Source organism: Pseudophryne corroboree, chromosome 11 (assembly GCF_028390025.1).
Source record: "Pseudophryne corroboree isolate aPseCor3 chromosome 11, aPseCor3.hap2, whole genome shotgun sequence".
Taxonomy (NCBI): Eukaryota; Metazoa; Chordata; class Amphibia; order Anura; family Myobatrachidae; genus Pseudophryne; species Pseudophryne corroboree.
Window position 1 is genome coordinate 67,785,472 of NC_086454.1, and position 22,880 is coordinate 67,808,351.

At 44.8% G+C, this 22,880-nt stretch overlaps 1 protein-coding gene across 1 annotated transcript in view; it reads right to left on the reverse strand.

The window, feature by feature from the left end:
* The window catches only part of BEST1 (bestrophin 1), a 46,640-nt gene extending 44,616 nt beyond the window's left edge, over positions 1-2,024 (reverse strand). The window contains exon 1 of the mRNA XM_063946096.1: positions 1,864-2,024. Coding sequence (XP_063802166.1) covers positions 1,864-2,015 — 152 coding nt within the window. The 5' untranslated portion in view covers positions 2,016-2,024. The remainder of the gene's footprint in view (positions 1-1,863) is intronic.
* Between the last annotated feature and the right edge of the window lie 20,856 nt (positions 2,025-22,880).

Sequence of the window (22,880 nt, forward strand, 5' to 3'; positions counted from 1 at the left end):
TTGGAGAGGCGCCCCTTGCCCAACTCCTTGCTACTGGCTCCCTTATCTGTGACATGATAATATCACATTTGCTGGGGGCAGGAGTGGCTAAACCAGGGAGCAGCAGTGTCTTACTATAGCAGAGTCAGCTTGCCTATCACTACTATATGCTGTCCTAGATGCCATTACGGAACGACCGCTCCAGGTGCTCTAGAAAATTACGCTTTCCAGAGATTGATGAATATGAGCACATTACAAAATAAAAGATTATATCATATGCGCTACAATACTTGATGGGTATATACACACAAGTTGTCAGACTGGTTTACTTTCAAGTGTCCCAATGATTGCAATTGCAGTCTCAAAATGATTTCTCCACGAGCAGGTACATGTGAAGGAAAGACAAAGACAAAAATTTCCAATGTGTAGTAGTTCTTTTCACAATGTGAGGAATATGACGTGACTGAAGGGTATCAATTATCCACTCCTTTGTGTCTTTATATGGTATTATGGGACCACCCGGAGAGTGTTTTGATTAAAAACACAGAATGCTCACTTTCTTGCTTACTTTATAATACATGGACGAACTCCTATAAAGGTTTCTTTCGATTTTTTCACCAAAAGGCACCCTCTTCGCTTGTTAATATAGATGTATCTCTCAACAATGGTGTGTAAGGAAAAAGAGAAAAAATTCCAATGTGTAAATGTTTTCCTGAACCTTATATTATAAATGGGATATATGGGTGATGTTCTGACCCTTTCCCCTTCGTGTCTTATGAGTTTTTTAAAGGGTCACCCAAAATTGTGTGAAAGATCACAAATACAGAAAAAAGCTTACTTTTGCTTACATAAACACAAGCAGGTATATACGTATAAAGGTATCTTTCAGACTTGTATAAACCACAAGAAACAGGTATCTTCTAACATGACATGCTTACACGTATGCTTAGGAAGACTAGAGTAGTCGAAACGCGTTGGTGGCATGCTTTCAGTGAGAACCTGACGGAGGAGTTTGAAAGAAACCGCTATAGGAACATACCCTGCACACTTCAAGTAAGCATACGTGTAAGCATGTCATGTTAGAAGATACCTGTTTCTTGTGGTTTATACAAGTCTGAAAGATACCTTTATACGTATATACCTGCTTGTGTTTATGTAAGCAAAAGTAAGCTTTTTTCTGTATTTGTGATCTTTCACACAATTTTGGGTGACCCTTTAAAAAACTCATAAGACACGAAGGGGAAAGGGTCAGAACATCACCCATATATCCCATTTATAATATAAGGTTCAGGAAAACATTTACACATTGGAATTTTTTCTCTTTTTCCTTACACACCATTGTTGAGAGATACATCTATATTAACGAGCGAAGAGGGTGCCTTTTGGTGAAAAAAATCGAAAGAAACCTCTATAGGAGTTCGTCCATGTATTATAAAATAAGCAAGAAAGTGAGCATTCTGTGTTTTTAATCAAAACACTCTCCGGGTGGTCCCATAATACCATATAAAGACACAAAGGAGTGGATAATTGATACCCTTCAGTCACGTCATATTCCTCACATTGTGAAAAGAACTACTACACATTGGAGATTTTTGTCTTTGTCTTTCCTTCACATGTACCTGCTCGTGGAGAAATCATTTTGAGACTGCAATTGCAATCATTGGGACACTTGAAAGTAAACCGGTCTGACAACTTGTGTGTATATACCCATCAAGTATTGTAGCGCATATGATATAATCTTTTATTTTGTGACATTGGTTTTTTCCGGTAGATAACTCCGGAATATATCTATATCTGCAGCTGTAATACGTCCAGCGCAGGGAAGTGCACTTTGTTTTTTCATGAGCACATTACAGTCCCATAGAAATATAACAAGAGATATACCTGTAGGTAGCACTGATGATGAAGTAACAGCCGATGAAGATGAGGAACTCTTGGTACAGTAATTTGTAGATACTGCCTCGCCAACGGAGTAGCAGCCGGGAGAAGGTCCCCAGTTTGGCATCTGCTACACGATTGCTGTAGGTGACTGTCATGTTTATAGGTAGTCCTATAGCTTGGAAGGATAATGAGAAGTTAATAATGTAGAGTATTTGTCATGATATATATGTAGGTAATGGTGGCGGATGCAGCCCCGGTTATGCTGTATGTAATATATGTGCTGGCTGGTTATCCCGGGGATCAGCAGCAGTGTGTGTGTTTTAAGCCACCATGTGACACCTGAGACTCAGAATTAGGCTTCTCTTCTCGTTCTAAGCCCATCCCCAGACTGCTGGGAAACTAGCCAATAGGAGACTGGGGGCGGGTCTAGAAGGAGAGTACAGCTTAATACTGCTGAGTCCCAAGTGCCGCACGGCGGTATAATATAAACACAGTGCTGCCGATCCCCGCGACAATCGGCCAGCACATATACTGCATAGTACATACATCATAAATAACATGTATGTTTATATGTGCTGAGCGCCTCGCCCTCCTGCCCAGGAGAATTTGAGATATGTTTATAATAATTTTACCTTAACTTTATAGTAGGAAAAGGCTAAAGACATATGATATAACTAGGTGATTCATTGCGCCCTACGGGTGCACTTCACACCGTCGTAAGGGGCTATGCCCCCTTAACCCTTGCATACCCTTGTGACGTGCAATATTTGTATTATATGGAGTATTACCTCCAATCATAATTGTGTGAGTGGTTAAATATTGCACGGACAAAGGGTGTGCGATGGTTAAGGGGTTGTAGCCCCTTGCAATGGCGTGAACAGCGCACGCAGGGCCGGATGAATCACCTAGTAGGTGCTGTGGTCGGGGGAGTGGCGGGTGCGGGGGAGAAGCAGATGGGGGAGGGGGTCCGGGGGTGGTGCGGGTGGGGGAGAAGTGGTTGCGGGGGTGGCGCGGGTCGGGGAGGGGCTGGTGTGGTGGTGGGAGAGGGGCGGGCACGGGGGGTGTGCGGGTGGGGGAGGGGGTCTGGAACCACCGTGGGTGGGGGAGGAGGGTGTGCGGGTGTCGCGGATGGGGCCCAGAGGTACTGCGAGTGGGGTAGTGGCGGGTAATGCTTTTCCTGCTTCTTCTCCTGGAAGCAGCTGGGCTGCTGTCCTCCCTTTGGCAGTGGCTCTCCCGGAGTCTCGCACAGCAGTCAAGCAGCCAGTCACTATTGTTAGCGCCGATGTCCCAACGCGCCACATTACAGGGAAGAAGATGAACTCAATAAACTACAGCTTCCAGCAGGCCTTAGCACCGGAATGCTTCGGCGCTAAGGGCTGCTGGGAGCTTTAGTTTATTTAGTGCGTCTACTTCCCTGTAATGCGGCGCGTTGGGACACCAACGCTAACAATAGTGATTGGCTGGCAGAACTGACTGACTCGCTGAATCGATGTAAAAGGTGAGTGCTGTGCAGAGTCAGTGACACTGCACACCCACTGCACTGCACAGCACTGTCACCTTTTACATTGATTCAACGTCCAGACATTACCCTCCACGATATCACCCACTGTATCCTATATATTAGCCATCTCTGTGCTTCCAGGCCGGCAGTTCAAGTGCTGTGTTGCGGAGTCAGGGCCTCTGGGGATCTGGGCACGGCTGTGGCGGGGAGGCACTTCTGTGACATCATGCGCAGAGGAGTCTCCAGGGCTCAGAGACTAGAGAGGGCTTTGAAAGCCTTCCACTGCGCCGCTTTCATACACATCTATGCCGGTGGCCGCAGCAGCTTTTGTTCCACCTGGGCCGTGGTTATCGAGTGGGGATTGTTGATGCCGGAGGGGGCAGGTGGACTGGCAGCAGGACATAGGGGGTCATTCCGACTTGATCGTAGCTGTGCTAAATTTAGCACAGCAACGATCACTTACACTGACATGCAGGGGACGCCCAGCACAGGGCTAGTCCGGCCCGCATGTCAGGCCGCCCCTTTCCCCGCCCAAGTACAAAAGCATTGCACAGCGGCGATGCATTTGTACTTGAAGAGTAACTCCCAGCCAGCGCAGCTCCTGCGGCTGTCTGGAGATACTCGTCGGTGCCCTGGTCGCAGCGGCTGTGTTGGCCGGAATGTGCCCACAAAACGGTGGGCAAACGCTGCCGTGCCCCCCCCTCTGCCCAGCGGCCGCCTCTGCCTGTCAATCAGGCAGAGGCGATCACTAGGCAACGACAGCCGTCGGCTGTCAGCCATGCGCGGGTGCACTGCGGTGCCGTGCATGTGCAGTTCTGACCTGATCGCTGCGATGAACTGCAGCCAGCGATCAGATCAGAATGACTCCCATAGGACGCTGCAGTAAAAGTTAATTTTTTTCCATATCTACAGCGCAGAGACTTGCTGCAGATGCAGTGGCATGCCCTCCAGCTGCACCTTTTTGGCAGGTACAGTACCTTTATTTATAGTCTGTACCGATATTTGGCTCTCCAAACTTCCATTGAAAGTATAGGAAAAGGGGCGTGACCATGCCACTGTACCAGTGGCCACGCCCCCTTTTCAAATTTGTAGCGATTTTTATGTGTAAATTGTTGGAGGGTATGTTGCTGCAGATGCAATGGGCCTATTATGGGGTGTGGAGCTGGAGCTGCGGCCCCATCAGCCCCATTGTTAATCCTGCTCTGGGAACACACAGCAGACAAAGGGCAGAGCCTCCCATTGGAGGTAACCTGTGTGGGAGGGCGTTTCTCACCCAATCAGCTGTGGACTGGGTGTGATAGACCTGCTGCTAACCCAATGAGAGCTTCTAGCCACGCCCAGCATTATCCACACAGTCACAGAGTCACAGATCTGGGCAACTATATAGGAGATACATGCATTAAGAATATGTAAGACATGTTTGTGATTTAAATACAGATAGATATGTGCTTAACATTAGTCGATGGGGGAGATGTATCAATCCTTAGAGAGAGATATACAGCAGATGCGTCTGCTGGCAGTCACCCTTCTACGACTTTATGCAAATACCACGACAAACCCTTTCCTGGTGCATCTGTGCATATGAATGTGGAAGGACTGAGGCACCCACTGCTGTGTCTGTAGATGCTGCAATACTGCCTGCTGCGTCTGTAGACACCACTATCGCTGGCACCACCAGCCCTGTGACAGGTGCAGTCTTCTTCATCTGAGTATGGCCTCATGCGTGAGCGCCCAATCAGCCCACTTTCATGGATCTCTGCGCACCACCTCAGGAGGGTGTGAACAGAAATAATGCAGTCCTGCCCAAGCGCCAAAAACAATTGAATAGCTATGTCAAACAGCCATTACTTATGGGTGCCCAAAAAAACAATTGAATCCTTCTCATGAGTCTCATGGATGGCGGTCATTAGGTCAACATGAGTTAGGTTGACATACATTGTGTCGACCATGTTTGGTCGACATGCATTAGGTCAACATGATCACTAGGTCGACATTGTCATCAGGTCGACATGTACTAGGTTGACCTGGAAAAAGGTTGACATGAGTTTTTTACCATTTTTTTCATTTTTTTGACCTTTTCATACTTAACGATCCATGTGGACTACAAATGGGAATGGTAACCTGTGCCCGAAGCATGGCGAGCGAAGCGAGCCACGCGAGGGGTTATGGTGCACTAATTGGAGTTCCCCGTCTCTTTTCAAAGAAAACAACACCAAAAAAAGTAAAAAAAAATCATGTTGACCTTTTTCCACGTCGACCTAGCACATGTCGACCTACTGATCATGTCGACCTAATGCATATCAACCCAATGTATGTCGACCTAACTCATGTCGACCTAATGAACCACACCCGAGTCTCATTCCAAGTTGAATGCCTCTCCGCTGTAACAGTAGCCACATTATGGGGGTCATTCCGAGTAGTTCGCTCGCTAGCTGCTTTTAGCAGCCGTACAAACGCTAGGCCGCCGCCCTCTGGGAGTGTATCTTAGCTTAGCAGAAGTGCGAACAAAAGGATAGCAGCGCTGCTACATAAAAAGATTGTGCAGTTTCAGAGTAGCTCGAGACCTACTCCTAGCTTGCGATGACTTCAGACTATTTACTTCCTATTTTGACGTCACAAACGCCCTGCGTTCGGCCAGCCACTCCCCCGTTTCCCCAGCCACTCCCGCATTTTTATCTGGCACGCCTGCGTTTTTTACACACACTCCCCGAAAACGGTCAGTTACCACCCAGAAACACCCACTTCCTGTCAATCACTCAATGATCAGCAGTGCGACACAAAAGCGTCGCTAGTGCTTGTGTTAAACTACTTCAGCTTTTGTGAAAGTACGACGCGCGTGCGCAGTGCGCCCCATACGCATGTGCAGAATTGTCGATTTTTGGACTGATCGCTGCGCTGCGAACGAAAGCAGCTAGCGATCAACTCGGAATGACCCCCTATATACACTGAAATAACAGCAAATCTCCGATGCTACTCAGAGTCAGGTAAATATTTGTAGATGTATACAAGGGAAAAAAGTTGCAGGTGCACTATCTCACACTAGCTCAACCTGTAATAACCAAAGGCATTTAGCATAATCCTGGCCAGGGCTATGAGTTTACCCACCGTGCCAAGGTAGCCTCTCATTGGGTAAGTCCCTAACACTAACTCTAGGGGTTCAGGTCCGTGGTGCAGGACACCCCAGAGCCACCCAGCCAGACAACCCTAGGGCACCGCAAGAGTGATACAAATAAAGGGTTAAAGAGGTAGGAGCAGCTGCTGCTGCATGTGTGAGTGATGTGAGGAGTGAAAGAAAATGATGTGAAAGTGTTACATATATATAAAACAAACTATAAGTGCCATATTGTATAGAAATAGTGTTAGATTGTGATGCCCCAGGGACATCCAGCCGCGGTAGGCACAGGGAGCCCCGCACCCCAGAGAATCCCCCCAATTGACTATCATAGTAAACAAATGTAGGAGTCTTAGGTGACACGCTTATGACTCACCTTCCAGTTACTTAGCCTGCATACAAATGCTCAATTGCTCACAACTCCTCCCATTCAGTGGCAAGTGGAGATATGGCAGTGATATGGATGACTGAAATGTGCGTAAGTACTCTCGGGACGCATGTGCAGTGCAAAAAAAAAGTGTGGAACTGAGAATCAGGCCCAATTGAACGGTCAAGAATCTTGTGGACAGTGTATTTAATTAGCATGACAATCCTGAGTGCATTATGCCCACGTGGCATGGTTATGGATCATAGGGTCAACCTGAGTAAAGTTGCCAGTCATTAGGTAGAAACCAAAAGGTCGACAGACACTTAGTCGACATGTCAAAAAAGTCGACATAGAAAAGGTTGACACATGAAAAGGTCGACATGTGGGGGGTTGTGTGTGTGGGGGGTTGTGTCGATTACTCCATAAAGTGACCAGGAACCCCAATTAGTGCAATTATATGGCCCAGAGAGGGTACTGTTATCATGCAGTGTAGTGACCTCCAGTATCAAAGAAGCCTTGATGTTGGCCTGGAGGCTTACCATATTTTTGCAAATATATGTAACTAAGATCTCTGAATAATTATCTACTACCATGTAGTTTTTAAAATCTTATTTCTAATGCCCCTTGCTGTGCTGGGGAAATTCTGTTTTGTGTATCTTTCTAATTTAGAACAACCCCTCCCTTTCAGCACCTAGGGGTGTAGATAATTGCTAATTTGATTGAGCAGTTAACATTTCATACTTCAGTTTAGAGAGGCATAGATGGGTCTTACATTTGGAGGACCTAGCGGTGACTCCTGGTAAGCTGGCTCTCAATTCATTATCATGTAGACAATTATATGGCCCAGAGAGGGTACTGTTGTCATGCAGTGAAGGGACCTCCAGTATCAGAGAAGCCTTGACGTTGGGCTGGAGGCTTGCCATATTTTTGCAATTATATATAACTAAAATCTCTGAATTATCTACTACCATGTAGTTTTTAAAATCTTATTTCTAATGCCCCTTGGTGTGCTGGGGGAAATCTGTTATGTGTATCTTTCTGGTTTAGAACATCCCCTCCCTTTCAGCATCTGAGGGGTATTACCAATTTGATTGAGTAGATTCCATTTTATACTTCAGTTTAGAGATCCATAGATGGAACCTGCATTAGGAGAGCATGCTGGTTCCTGCAGCACACCTCCCAACATGATCCATTCCAGGAGGGACAAAATGCTCTACACCTGGACTTGCCTCTTAATTTATGATTGCTGTCATCTGTATTGATCTAGTTAATAAGAAAAGGTGTTTCAATACAGCTGATGGCAACCATAAATTAAGAGGAAGTCCAGAAACAGAGCCCTTTGTCACTCCTGGAAATGGGTCATGTTGGGAGGTATGCTGTAGTGTAATTTGGAGGTTCTAGGGGTGACCCCTGGTAAGCTGATTCTAAATTTAGCTATATTTTTGTATGTGCTTTTAGCATGTAGCCTTACAGAAGACAATTATAAGGCCCAAATTGGTCACTGTTATCAAGCAGTGTAGTAACCTCCTGTATCAGAGACGCCTTGACATTGGCCTGGAGGCTTAACCATATCTTTTCAAATATATGTAACTAAGATCTCTGAATTACCTACTACCAGTGCTTAAAGTGGTCCTAGAGAGGTGGTGGAACCCCCTGGTGCCAGTGCAGTAAAGGTTTTGCGCATGCCACAAAAAGGGGGTGTGGTCTCAAAAAGAAAGGGGCATAGTCACCCAATAGTATCCCCAATTCAAATTATGCAGCACAGTAGCCCAATCTTATTCACATTACACCACATAATAGTGTCCCTTATTCATGTTATGACACATTAGCTGCCCTTATACACAAAACCCACAGTAGTAGCACCCCAAATTCACATAATGCCCACAGCAGTAGTGCCCCTTATACAATGCCCACAATAGTAGTGCCCCTTATGCAATGTCCACTGTAATGGTAGTGACCACAGTGGTAGTGCCCCTTAGTTATAGCCTATAGTATTAGTGCTCCCTATACAATGCCCTCACTACATGCCCCCATGTAGTATTGCCCCAGTAGTGATGCCCCATGTAGTATTGTACCCAGTAGTTATGCACCCAGTACTCATGCCCCCTGTAGTTATGCTACCAGTAGTAATGCCCCCTGTAGTTATACTCCTAGTAGTTATGCCCCCAATATATATGCCCTCTGTAGTTATGCCCCCTGTATTTATGCCCCCCAGTAGATATGCCCCCAGTAGTTATGCCCCCTCTAATAGCACCACTTACATACAAAAAAATAATAAACACAATATACTCACCTTGAGCCTTGCTCCTGCTTCCCACTGCTGCCATCCTTCCCTGCCGCCCGCTCCTCTGAACTATGGGAGAGACATCATGATGTGTCTCCCACAGTGCGCTGCACACTGCCAGAGCCGGAAGCCCGAGCTCAACAGTGAACTCCTGGGGGCGTGGCCTGGAGGCTGATTGAGCAGGCTGCACTTTACATGAGCTCCCAGGGACCTGGGAGTTTCTGAACTATAAAACAGCCTCCTCACACCTATTTACCTGCCCTACGTGCTCTGGCCAGCATTCTATACCAGAGGTGTTAGCGGTGAGTCAGTGCTGCGGAGTCGGGGAGCCGGTTTCCTGGCTCCCACGGATTGCGGCCTACTCACTGCCCTGAAGCCGGGGCCTCAATTTCTGCTCATCTCCCCAGCCGAGTGGTTGGCCCCCCCCGGGACACCTGAGAAACCTGCCTGGACCCTGTCCCCTGCCAGGACCTCTCTCCAGCCTGCTCAGTGCTCCCTAACGAACAGCAGGAACAACCCAGGACCGGACCGGAGCCGAGCACTCCGGAGCCCAGGCGGTGGCCATCTTGGTTGCCGAGCGACGGGGAGAGACTCGGCGGGAGCCTGGAGGAGACGTCCAGCGGCACCCGGGTGTGTGCGGCCCGCTACCCCGGCCTAACTGAGGTGAATACACCTTCCCCTCCCCACGAGCTCTGGATGGGCTTCCGTCCCCCACTGCTGCGGGCGGACCGCTGGCCCGGCCGCGGACCCCCCCTGTCTAAGATCAGCGGCTCTCTCTGAGGTTGCCCCCCCGTGCCCCTGGGGTCTCACCCAGCTGATCCTACCACATCCCATACAGCACCTTCCCGCCCCGAGGCAAATACTGCCCCGTGCGGCCGACGAGTCCCCCCCCCCCCGCTTGCTCACCTCTGGGCACCCGGGGGTCCTGCAGCACCCCTGCCCCTCCACAAGTCCGTCCATGGCTGTGGGTGACTCACTAGGCAGCACAGGAGGATTGCGCAGCTCCCTCCGTCACCGGGCGGCTGCGGCCTCCAGCCACTTTACACTGGACCCGGGGGCTGAAGTTTAACAGTAATACGGCCGTGGGGGCGACCACGGCGGGCCTTACCTACGACCCTACTGACGCCTCCCTCCTCCGCCTGGAACCCTCCCTTGTGGATAGGCTGCAACTCTGTCACCCCTCTATCTACACCTGGAGCTGCCAGGAGTTCTTCAAATTATAATTATCATTATAGCAGCCTTGATTATATATAGCCTGCCATCCTAGCCTGATTATCACCAGTGCGCTTGGGGTGCTGGGCTGGAGCTCCCCCCGGTATCTCTTCTGTGTCTCTTATGCGTACATAAGAGGATGGCTAGTCTCATAGCCCTGTCAGCCCTGCTCATGCCAATGTAATGCGAGAGTTATCTCCTACCCCTGTCATTATCTACGAGATGTCTTGATAGTCCCTGAGACAGTGGAGCCTTCAGATTTTTCTATCTTCTGTGTTTGGAAACGTTGAGCTGTTTTCCTCTGTGCCTTATTATGCCTTCTCGACGCGGCAAACCTTCAAAACCTGTCCCACAGCTTTCATTTTTCAAGTCATCTCCGAAAATGTCTCGTCCTAAAGCCACTGGGACCTCCACTAAGGACGCAGTTCTTCAGACCCCTCCCCCTATGGAGGCGCCCCCTTCGGCATCTACAGCCGCTTCGAGTTTGGACAAGGTCGGAGATGGAGATGCCCTCACTGTGGGCACTATGAAGCTACTTTTGTCTCGCTTTAAGGAGGAGGTGGCGGCCGAGTTCCGTACCACCTTAACGGCATGTCAACAATCTATAGATGACCTGGGTGGCCGCACTGACCATTTGGAAACTAAAATGGAGGAAGTCGTTGGGTTTCATAACGGCCTACTGGACTCTCATGATGCATTAGAGGCGGAGGTGAAACTTTTATGGGCCATGTCACGGATTTGGAGGACAGATCACGACGTAGCAATCTTAAACTGTGTGGGATCCCCGAGTCGGTGTCACACAGCAGTTTACATGATTACGCAGTGGCCTTATTTAAAGCTCTATTACCTCAGTCTCCCTCTGCAGACTTCCTTATTGATCGGATACATCGGCAGCCAAAGGCCAGAGCGGCTCCAGACGATGCCCCTAGAGATGTCCTAATGAAGATGCACTACTCTCACGTTAAAGAGGCCTTATTGAAAGCATCTAGACCGACTTTCTGCCCTTCAAGGACTTCAACTCTTTGGTGATTTGTCTGCAGCCACCCTCTACAAACGACGATCGTTTCATCCCATCACTGCAGCCCTCAGAAAGGCTAATATCCCTTATCGCTGGGGTTTCCCTACTAAACTGTTGATTCCTCGAGATGGCTCCACTGTCTCTATTTCTAATGCGGATGAAGGGGCGAAATTGCTTAAATCATGGAACATTGCGGGACCTTCTGCGGACTCCTCCCCCCGTCGACTTCAGCAGGACTGGTCCTCGGTGAAGTGAAGGCGCCTGCTCTGGGTCGTGCAGCTTACATAGTTACTATGTTTCTACTGTTATGACTCCAGTGACTCTCCGGATATAGTTGTGTGCTGTGTCAATATTACCTTTGCCTCAATCTGAGTTTTTAAAGGCCGTGGTGTGTTTGGGGAGGCGCTGGGTACGGTGTGCGATTTATCCGTGTTTCGGATGTGTTTTCCTGATTGCATATTTTGTTTTACTAATTGCTCTGTTTTTCGGGCATTGTGCCGGGCGCCTCCTCGGACATAGCAGTTTATTATTAATGTTGCAACAAGTAAAGGGCAAAGGGAAAGGGAACAACTTCTGCACTAGTCAAAAGGTCAATATATGTTCTTTCTGATATAATATAAACCCCATTAATACATATATTATGATGTTAATTCACTGTCATATGTTGGGGGTGCCGCCATAGACAATAAGATTGAGGACACAAAAGAGATAGAGAAGATTGTCTCTTGGTTGGCGCACAAAAGGAAGAAGAGATTAATCAATCTAAAATATAACTTTTAATGATAATCAGTTAAAATTGATGTGAAATATATATGGAATTTTATTTTTTTTTATTAATAAAAGAAACCGTATCTATTAAAAATTATATATATTCACTGTGTGTCATTTATTGTGTTTCCATTTATGGTAGTATTGTTATTTAAAGGATCCGGACCACTCGTGACAGTCTGAACATTTCCAATATAATCATGTAGATAGGAGTCCAGCAAATTGCTACAATTTCTTGCAATTTTTTAATAATCTCCAAGTAATATACCTCTGAGCAAAGGACCTAAAATAAGGCTTATATAGGATGGGAAATTCCCTGTATTCCTATCTAACCCTGATTTAAGTATGATACTGGCCAAACTGTCATTGGACAGTCCTAAGATAATGGCCTATTCTTTATAATAGGGTAAGATATTTATCAGTGTAGTAAATAGGTCCATTCAAGTCCCCTATCCACATTATTATTGGTTTGTTACAGAAAAGGCACCCCGTGATATATTACACTTTTGGTGCAGTGCTATTTATCTGATACCCCCGTCCTGTGATTTCTCATACAGGGTTAATCCTTTCAAGATCACCTGTTAACATTACCAGGCTGATTTATTGAAAGAAAACAAACTGTAACATATTAGACCATACAATGTTGCGATTCCCTTTTACATTATCGCAGCACTGTAACTGTTTGATATATTTAGTTCTCCTCTATTGTAGAGAGATTCATAGATAAAGTGGGACGGGTTAGCATATATAGTGTGCTTTTATTCAGCTTCACGAGCGTGTCACTAACAATGTAAGCTTATATTAGCATGCTACCACTGTAATTAACTTTATAATTTAATCCCGCTATGTCGATCTTTAGTGAGGAGTCACTGAGAGTAGAGAGTTACCATACCACTTGATAGCATATATCTATTAATTTACACATATGCCGTCTTGTTATCATGTGCCATATGTATGGCGCGGTATTAATAATGTGATTGATTTCTCATATGTGTCTCACAGAATAGAAGCAAAGGATCACTGATGCATATATAATAAATTATATCTCTGTTGATACATTCATGCAGCCGCTTCTATTGCGTGCATAGTTTAATCACCGTCAGCGTGTCTCTGCAGCAGCTATTTGGTACGAGTGTAGCCTATATTGCACTGGTTCACCTAAGCTAATTACTATGAGTGTCAGTACATGTTTTCATACAATTGCTTCTATTGTGTATGTGTTTAAATCACCGTCATCACATGCCTGTAGAGGCTTATTACAAGTTTAATAGCATATAGCTACCAATTCACACATATGCTGTCTTATTATCATGTGCCATATGCATGGCGCGGTATTGATGTAATTAATTTCTCATATGTGTCTCACAGAATAGAAGCAAGGGACCACTGAGACATATGTAATAAGTTATATCTCTATTAGTACGTTCATGCAGCCGTGTATAGTTTGATCACCGTCAGCGTATCACTACAGCAGCTGTTTGGTACGAGTGTGGTCTATACTAATTCGCCTGAGCTCATTACTATGAGTGTCAGTACATGTTTTCATATAATTGCTTCTATTGCATGTGTATTTAGATCACCGTCAGCACATCCCTGTAGCGGCTATTAGTACGTGTGTGGCACATATCATACTGGTTCACAAAGGCTCATTGCTAAAAGTATCCATACACATTTATCTTGCTGCACACACATATAGCTCTCTTAATTAATGATTCCCTCGACTCTCTCCTTGTCTAACTAAATTAGTGGTCCTTCAGTACAAGTGATCCTAATCCTATTGCATATAACTTTTAACTGTTTTCCATTGCAACAAATGATTTCAACATTTTACAGTGAATATAGCAGGCAAATTCATGCCGCTCTGAAACGCCACCCAACGTGCACGTTTCACATCAGCTTCGTCAGGGCAAACCCGATTGTCCTAACAAGGATAGCTGTAAAGGGGAGATCAGCCAATCATTTCAAAGTATCTTGTCACATGGTCGCATGCCACGTCATCCCTACCCGTGCTCATACTAACACCATAATTAGGATGCACATCTCCTTAAGCTAGACGTATTTAGTCCTAATAAACAATGCCTAATGTTTCAAAATAACCCAGACATAAATGAACACCGATCACATATAGATTTAAAAGGTATATTGCTTGGGTACATAACAGAAGTTCATAAGAGAATTTGTAATGATAACAAAAAAGTTTTTAGCTTACTTTGAGAGATACTAATCATTGTATACTATGATGAATAAACGCCCCATAATCAGTATAATCTAATGTACTAAAAAAGAATAAAAAGGACACCTATAAATATAATTTTGACCAACCTGGATTTACAAAAAGAATGGGAAACCGTTCTCACACAGTGTTCAAAAGAATTGATTAGGATTCTCATCAAACATGATGAGATCTTGCTTAATAAGTATACACAAGAGATTGCAGCTTTGGGGGACAAGTTGAAGAGGTTTGAAATAGTGGAAAAATTCCAGGTAACATATAATAAATACAAGAAAGAGATTGAGGAAGTGGAGAAGGTTGTCATTGAGAGAACATGCAGGAAACTACATAGGGATATAACAGATTTCGCACAAAACAGAGCATACAAATGGAAATCTTATGCAGTAAGAGAGAGAACACACAGTGTATCGAATTACACAACTTCTGATGTTGATTCATCAGAAGGGGAAGGTACTATCAGTATGTTCAACAGAGAACGCGGTAGATATCATTTTTTAGAGAGAACCCCGAAGGAACTCCGAGAGGGTATTGGTCGAGAAAATATAAGATCAGGAGGGGGAAAGGGAGAAAGAAGAAAGCGAGATACGCGCGATTGGAGAGAAGAACCCAGGGAACAGAGGAAATACAGGAAGTAACATCTGATGATTTACGTATTATTGATCTGACAGAGAGAACTCTGACACCCAATCAGATTTCTCTCCTATCCAAGGGTCTCTCTTTCTCCCCTGTGACTAAGCCTGATCGTTTTGAGTGTGAGAAGGATCTTCACCTCTTCACTCGCAATATATTACTAAAGAAATTTTTCAAGTACAGGGATTCCCTCCCCAAACAAAGCAATCCTTCACAAGAGTCCATAACTACCACAATATTATCTGCTGAAGATCAATCCATGCTAAGGATGCTGGAAGAATTGAATACTGAAAATGAAACAGATTCTCATGAATTACAGCCTTACGATGCATCTAAAATCAAAAAGAAATCAACCTTTTTCCCGGATTTCAAAATCTGTCCGCCGGTCAAAGTATATCTAGACCTGGTATCAAGAGATTTAGATAAGTTATTTAAGGAACACAATTTCCATCAAGTGCAGAATGACAATCTCACGAGGGATGAAAGATCTGCCCTAAAAGATATTTCCGAGTGGCATGATACTATTATCAAGCCCTCGGACAAGGGGGGCAATGTGGTCCTCTGGCCTAGAACTCTTTATGCAAAGGAACTGAACAAACAATTGAGACCGTTCATGTTACAAACCTCTGACTTTTAACCCAACATCTAATTTTCAGATTCAATATAACAACATCATCACACAGGCAGTAACTCAGGGTATTATCTCTAAAAAAGATTTTGAATTTCTGCAGACAGAGAAACCTACAGTTCCAACCCTATACCTACTCCCTAAAGTTCACAAGAATGAGGTCAATCCACCTGGGAGACCGATTATCTCTGGCATGGGAAGTCTGACTGAAAAAGCTAGTATTTATGTAGATCAATATCTACGACATTTTGTCTTAGCCTTACCTTCCTACGTCAGGGACACCATGGATGTTCTCAATCGAATTCAGAACATCACTGTGACCCCGGGTACTTGGCTAGCGACATATGATGTCGAGAGCCTGTACACCAGTATAGATCATATGAAAGGTATCAAGGCAATCACATTTTTTCTTGATATGAATATACAACACGAGCTGAATGCATTTCTCCTCTCCCTACTTGAGTTCATATTAACGAAAAATAATTTTACATGTAATGAACGATACTATCTCCAGGTTAGAGGCACAGCTATGGGGACGGCTTGTGCCCCCACGTATGCTGGCCTCTACCTGGGATGGTGGGAGAGGGAGACGGTTTTTCAGGACGGCTATGCGAAATATACAGATCATATTTTACTGTATCTTAGATACAGAGATGACGTCCTTATCCTTTGGGATGGGGACCAGAATCTATTGGAAGAATTCATAACTATACTTAACATCAATGATCTGAACCTGAATCTTACAGGCGTAATGAGTCAAGAAACCGTCAACTTCTTGGACCTCACTATAAATATTAATAGCGATGGCTCAATTTCCACTGACACTTTCAGGTAAAAAAACTGCTACCAATAGTATCCTTCATGCTGACAGCTCGCATTTGCCTACAACCATCAAAGGAATACCCAAAGGCGAATTATTACGTATCAAGAGAAATTGCTCAGAACCAACTAACTTTGCTATAAGAGAACAACAGCTCGTGGACAGATTGAAACAGAGGGGATATAGTAATAGGGTCCTGAAGACAGCTAAACGTGACATTAAAACATACTCCAGAGAGTCTTTACTTGTCCCAAAGCCCAAAACGGTAAAGGATGAGCCAGTACGATTTATAGGCACTTTAAACAATAAATGGCGCAAAATAAATACCATCCTACAGAATCACTGGTCAGTCCTAAAAACAGACGATGATCTGAATGAGATCTTACCGAATAAAGTCCAAATTTGCTGGAGGAGATCGCGTAATTTGAAGGACTTTTTGGTGAGAAGCCATTTGCCATCTTTAAAGAAACCTCCACATCAAAAGAAAGGATCCTTTTGTTGTAGACAATGTAAAGTTTGTCCGGCTTTTTGCCATCCGGAAAAAACCGGAGTGTGTGTTACAGCCCTTACAGTGCTGCGGTAATGTAAAAGGGAATCGCAACATTGTATGGTCCAATATGTTACAGTTTGTTTTCATTCAATAAATCAGCCTGGTAATGTTAACAGGTGATCTTGAAAGGATTAACCCTGTATGATAAATCACAGGAGGGGGGTATCAGATAAATAGCACTGCACCAAAAGTGTAATATATCACGGGGTGCCTTTTCTGTAACAAACCAATAATAATGTGGATAGGGGACTTGAATGGACCTATTTACTACACTGATAAATATCTTACCCTATTATAAAGAATAGGCCATTATCTTAGGACTGTCTAATGACAGTTTGGCCAGTATCATACTTAAATCATGGTTAGATAGGAATACAGGGAATTTCCCATCCTATATAAGCCTTATTTTAGGTCCTTTGCTCAGAGGTATATTACTTGGAGATTATTAAAAAATTGCAAGAAATTGTAGCAATTTGCTGGACTCCTATCTACATGATTATATTGGAAATGTTCAGACTGTCACGAGTGGTCCGGATCCTTTAAATAACAATACTAAATGGAAACACAATAAATGACACACAGTGAATATATATAATTTTTAATAGATACGGTATCTTTTATTAATAAAAAAAAATTTTTGTCCATGTATATTTCACATCAATTTTAATTGATTATCATTAAAAGTTATATTTTAGATTGATTAATCTCTTCTTCCTTTTGTGCGCCAACCAAGAGACAATCTTCTCTATCTCTTTTGTATTATTTATGTTGGCCTGTTGGGGAATTTTGATAAGTAGTGAGAGTCGCTAGACTGATTCTAGTGTTGGATTATTGCGTTGTGTTACCATGTTGGAGCGCTTCTGCTCCGCCTTATCTTCCCTTACTGTTTTGCTCAAACACATGTGTATTCATCTGTTCTCGGATTATTACGATGTTCTCGTGTTCATTATTTTAAAGTATAAATGTATGGTGGCGGGTAGGAGATATGCCACTAATCCCCCCTTTAGCTTACACAGCCGCCACATTATGGCGACTGGTTGTGATCTCAAGAGAGATCAATTTAGTTTTGTCTTTTTCATTTTCCTTATGTCTTCCCACCTGTTTTCTGATGTGTTCCCCCCCCCCCATATCAGGTATATCAGTTTATGCACAGAAATTGGTCTGCAGAGTCATCGGCTCTATTTGTAGTTGAATATGGTGCACATAGTCTCTATTAATGCCAAAGGGCTTAACTCCCCCCAAAAGCGAAGATTGGCCTTAAATTACTTTCATAAGCTTAGGGCGCATGTGGTCGCGGTACAGGAGACGCACTTTCAGAGTCAGAATCCCCCCCTCTTCACTAATTCACATTACCCCCATTGTTATACTGCAAATGGGCCCGCCAAGAAAGCTGGCGTGGCTCTTCTTATAGCGCAACACTGCCCGTTTGTTTTGTCTTCTAAATATGAAGACCCTAGTAGGTCAGTTAGATAATGTAGAGACCACTCTGGTTTCTTGCTATGCCCCAAATACCAAACAAATCTCATTTTTTAGAACCTTTTGTAGAATTCTCCAGGAGCATACTAGAGGTGCGCTTTTGATCCTTGGAGACTTCAATATGGTGTTAGATCCTAATAATGACCGCTCCCGTCCAACCCGAACCCTTCGTAGGAGTCCAACCCAGGATCCCTCAGGCAAATTTGGTCAACTGCTAGCTGAGTATGCGTTGTATGATGTATGGAGGGCCAAGCACCCTACAGAGCGGGATTACACTTTCTATTCCCATGTCCATAGCTCATACTCTAGGATAGACTTGGCATTAGTGGATAAGTGGACGTTAGCGTCTATAAGTAAAGTTGATATACTACCTATGTCTTGGTCAGATCACTCACCACTTGTCGTAGTTTGGGATACCAGTAAAAGGGTAGTCCCCCATGGTCCCTGTAGACTGGGTTCGTACCTTCTTGCCTGCCCTGAGGCTCACCAGGCCATCCGGCAATCTCTAGATCTATATCTGGCTACTAATTGCCCCAAGGATACATCCGTTTTCGCTCATTGGTGTTCTCTGAAAGCCGTGGTTAGAGGCTCTGCAATCCAAATAGTGGCTAGACTTAAACGTGATTATAGAGATAGATACGCCTCGGCCGAAAGAGAGGTCTCCTGACTGGAATCTGCACATAAAATTAGCCCTGCTAACAAATCCCTCTTTAAGCAACTTCTTGCTGCCCGTGAAAAGGTAAATACGTTTGCCTTAGCAGAAGTTCACCGCAATTTGCAGCGGCTAAATAAAAAATATTATATGCTTGGCAATAGAGCGGGGCGTTTGCTGGTGCATAAACTGAGGGGGCGTAGAGCTAAGGACCGCATACATGCTATTCATACGTCTACTGGAGTTAAAGTAACTGATCCGGTTGAGATAGCTAATACATTTGCCGAATATTATTCGCGACTGTATAACCTCAGAGATGACCCTGGTACCCCTCAGCCTACTCTGGCGGATATTAATGGGTTTTTGGATGGGTTGTCTCTCCCCACTATTGATCCTAAGACTCGTGAGTCCCTTAGCTCTCCCTGGTTACTCGGAGAAGTCGAGGCAGCCATAGATTCCTGTCCCATGGATAAGGCCCCTGACCCAGATGGGTACCCCTCTAACTTTTATAAAACGTTTAAATCAACCCTTGCCCCACTTTTGACGTCAGTTTTCAATAAAGCCTCTGACTCCACATGTTTCCCGAAGGAGATGTTAGAGGCCCGGATAGTTACTATCCCTAAACCAGGCAAATCACCCACAGTAGTTCAGAATTACCGCCCAATAGCATTGCTGAACACTGACCTTAAATTGTTTGCTAAAATGGTTGCGAATAGGATATCCCCTCTCTTACCTAGTTTGATCAACCCTGACCAGGTGGGTTTTGTTATGGGCCGGCAAGCGTCAGATAATACACGTCGGGTTATTAATTTGATTGAACGCTGCCAGGTCCGGGGCGAGCCTCTCTTGGTCCTTTCTTTAGATGCAGAAAAAGCATTCAATAGGCTCCACTGGGACTATTTGCGGGTTACACTGGGCCGTTTTGGGTTTGCAGGCAGGATACTCGACTCCATTTTGGCTTTGTACTCCTTGCCCTCGGCTTCAGTTTTCACCAATGGTTGCAATTCTTCTACATTTAATATTACTAATGGTACTCGTCAGGGTTGCCCCTTATCACCCCTCATTTTTGTTCTGGCTGTTGAGCCTCTGGCAGAGCGGATTAGGGTATTGAACTCAATTGTGGGCCCGGTTTTGGGGGGGATGCCCCATAAAATCTGTCTTTTTGCTGACGACATTTTAGTATGCCTTAGAGAGCCTGAATCGTCTTTACTACATTTACATTCTCTCCTGGATTCTTATGCAGCGGTCTCCCTCTGAATATTTCTGATAGCGCACTTAGGGGTACATTTACTAAGCAGTGATAAGAGCAGAGAAGTGAGCCAGTGGAGATATTTCCCCATCAACCAATCAGCACTGAAGTAACATCTATAATTTGCATACTATAAAATGATACAGAGCTGCTGATTGGTTGATGGGGAAATATCCCAACTGGCTCACTTCTCCCCTCTTTTCACTGCTTAGTAAATGTACCTCTTAGACGTCTAAAGAATGATTACAAGTACGCGTGGCAACTCAGATCGCTTAAATATTTAGGTGTACATATATCTAGGGAGCGGGATTTACTGGGATGTAACTACGACCCACTCTTTCGGGCATTTGAACTGTTTATTAAAGACTGGATGATGCAGGAGGTTTCCTGGGTTGGACGGGTGGCAGCTGCGAAAATGCTTCTCTTACCAAAATTGATGTACCTTTTCCGTACTATCCCGAGGACCTTTCCTAAAGATATTTGCAATAGATTTAATCGTTTATTATCCAAATATATATGGGGGGGCTCAAAGCCGAGGATAGCGAAATCCACTTTAATTGCTCCAAAGTGTGCAGGTAGAGTCGCATATCCAGATTTAGAGAGATACCATACTGCTTGTTTACTCACTCAGGCCAGGGATTGGTTCACCCAGGGCACTTTTAAACCATGGGTATCCTTAGAACAGAATGATGTATTTCCCTTTACACTGCCGGACTTGTTCTGGTTGCCCACCATTTCAATCCCTGCTAGAGTTGCTGATTGTTCCGCGGTCCACGCAACGCTGTCTGCATGGAGAACCGTAACTAGATCTCTTCCAGCTGGCGCTCTGCCCTCCCCCCAGCTGTCTCTCCATGCTATAGCCCTATTGATCCCAGATTTACACTTACACCATTGGCAGGACCTAGGCCTCTCCACCCTACAAGATGTCCTTCGAGACGGTGTTTTGGTCCCCTTTTCCCTACTCCAGGAACAATTTCATATACCTAAACAAGATTTTCATAAATATCTGCAACTGCGGCATTGGCTTCAAGGCTGCCTTCCCAACCGAGTCCTCCATACTGGTCTCCCTAAATTATTGATGTCTCTTCTAGTGCCTAGAGGTAATAGAGGTGGCATCTCTAGATGGTACCAACATCTTGTAACTGAATCCAGCCATGGAGTATTCCCCTCACAGACTAAATGGGAAAAGGACCTCCCTACGGTTTTCTCCGAAAATATCTGGAAAGATATATTTAAATCTTGCTTCAAAATTTCTAAATGTGTGAATCATTGTGAAATGTATTATAAATTGGTTCATAGAGTATATTTTACACCGGAACGTCTGCATAAGATTTGGCCTGATGTCTCCTCTAGTTGCTGGAGGAATTGTGGGATGGTGGGAGATATCCTTCATATTTTCTGGCTATGTCCGGCAATCCGGTCGCTTTGGAGTGAGGTGTTTCTTTTCATTTCTAATATACCAGGAGTGGTTCTTATACCTGACCCCCTCTTGGCACTTTTTCACTATTACTCTGGTGAGCTGTCTAGTTGTGATAGATACCTTTTGGGCCACATTCTCATAGCCTCTAAGGCCGCCATTGCCTACAAGTGGAAGTCGGCGGTTATCCCCAATATATTGATGATAGAAAATAGAGTCCATCAACATTATGTTTTTGAAACAGCGGAGGGCAATTACTCTTCAGGGACTACCTATATTAGTAAGAAATGGTTTAAATGGTCCCTATATAAGGAGAGATCAGGCCAAATAGGTGTATCTGGTGCCTCGACTGACTTACCCGACCTTTCTGTGCTTCGATCTCCGGTCCACACAGGACCTTAACTTGCTGATGCAGACTTCCTTTCCTTCATCATACTCTGCTTTCATTGTTTGTATTAAGATTTCCCTGATATATACCCTTCCTCCCCCTTGTCCTTATTAGTTTTGTTGTGTTCGTGTCTTTTCCCTTTTTTGGGGGTTTTCCCTATCTGCCGCTGTGGGGAAGGAGCTTGGCGTCCGCTGGTAACAAAATCTCAGTGAGCGCCCAGCATCTCCCTGCGGCTCCGGGCACAGATTCTGCGTTGGGTGGGCCGAAGGAGGTGGAACTGGTTCTGCCTCCAAATGGAAATGATGGAATGAAGTTCCGCCCCATACTGGGCTCACTTTAACCTCTTTCTAGTTTGGTGACATGCAGACCCTGGTCTTTACCCTCCCAGAACCCCATGGGCATCAAACGCAGGCCTCCTTCAACCCCCTGCCCACCAGGTTAATGCTGCTGCCTATAAATCAGGTATTGGCAGAGGGGAACTGCGGACAACAACGCAAGATCCGTTCTGGACTTTGCACAGCAGCAGATTCCCAATAATCGTGAATCTGCGTGTTGCTCCAGACCTGCGGCCAGTTTTCAAAAGTGCAGTAAGTTAGACCAAGGGTATGTACACACAAGTGGTCGCAGAGCAGTCCGTTGTACAATATTCTGCAGTATGTTAAACATAACATGTAAGTAGCATTATTCCCTGTCAAAAGACAATGTAGCACTATGG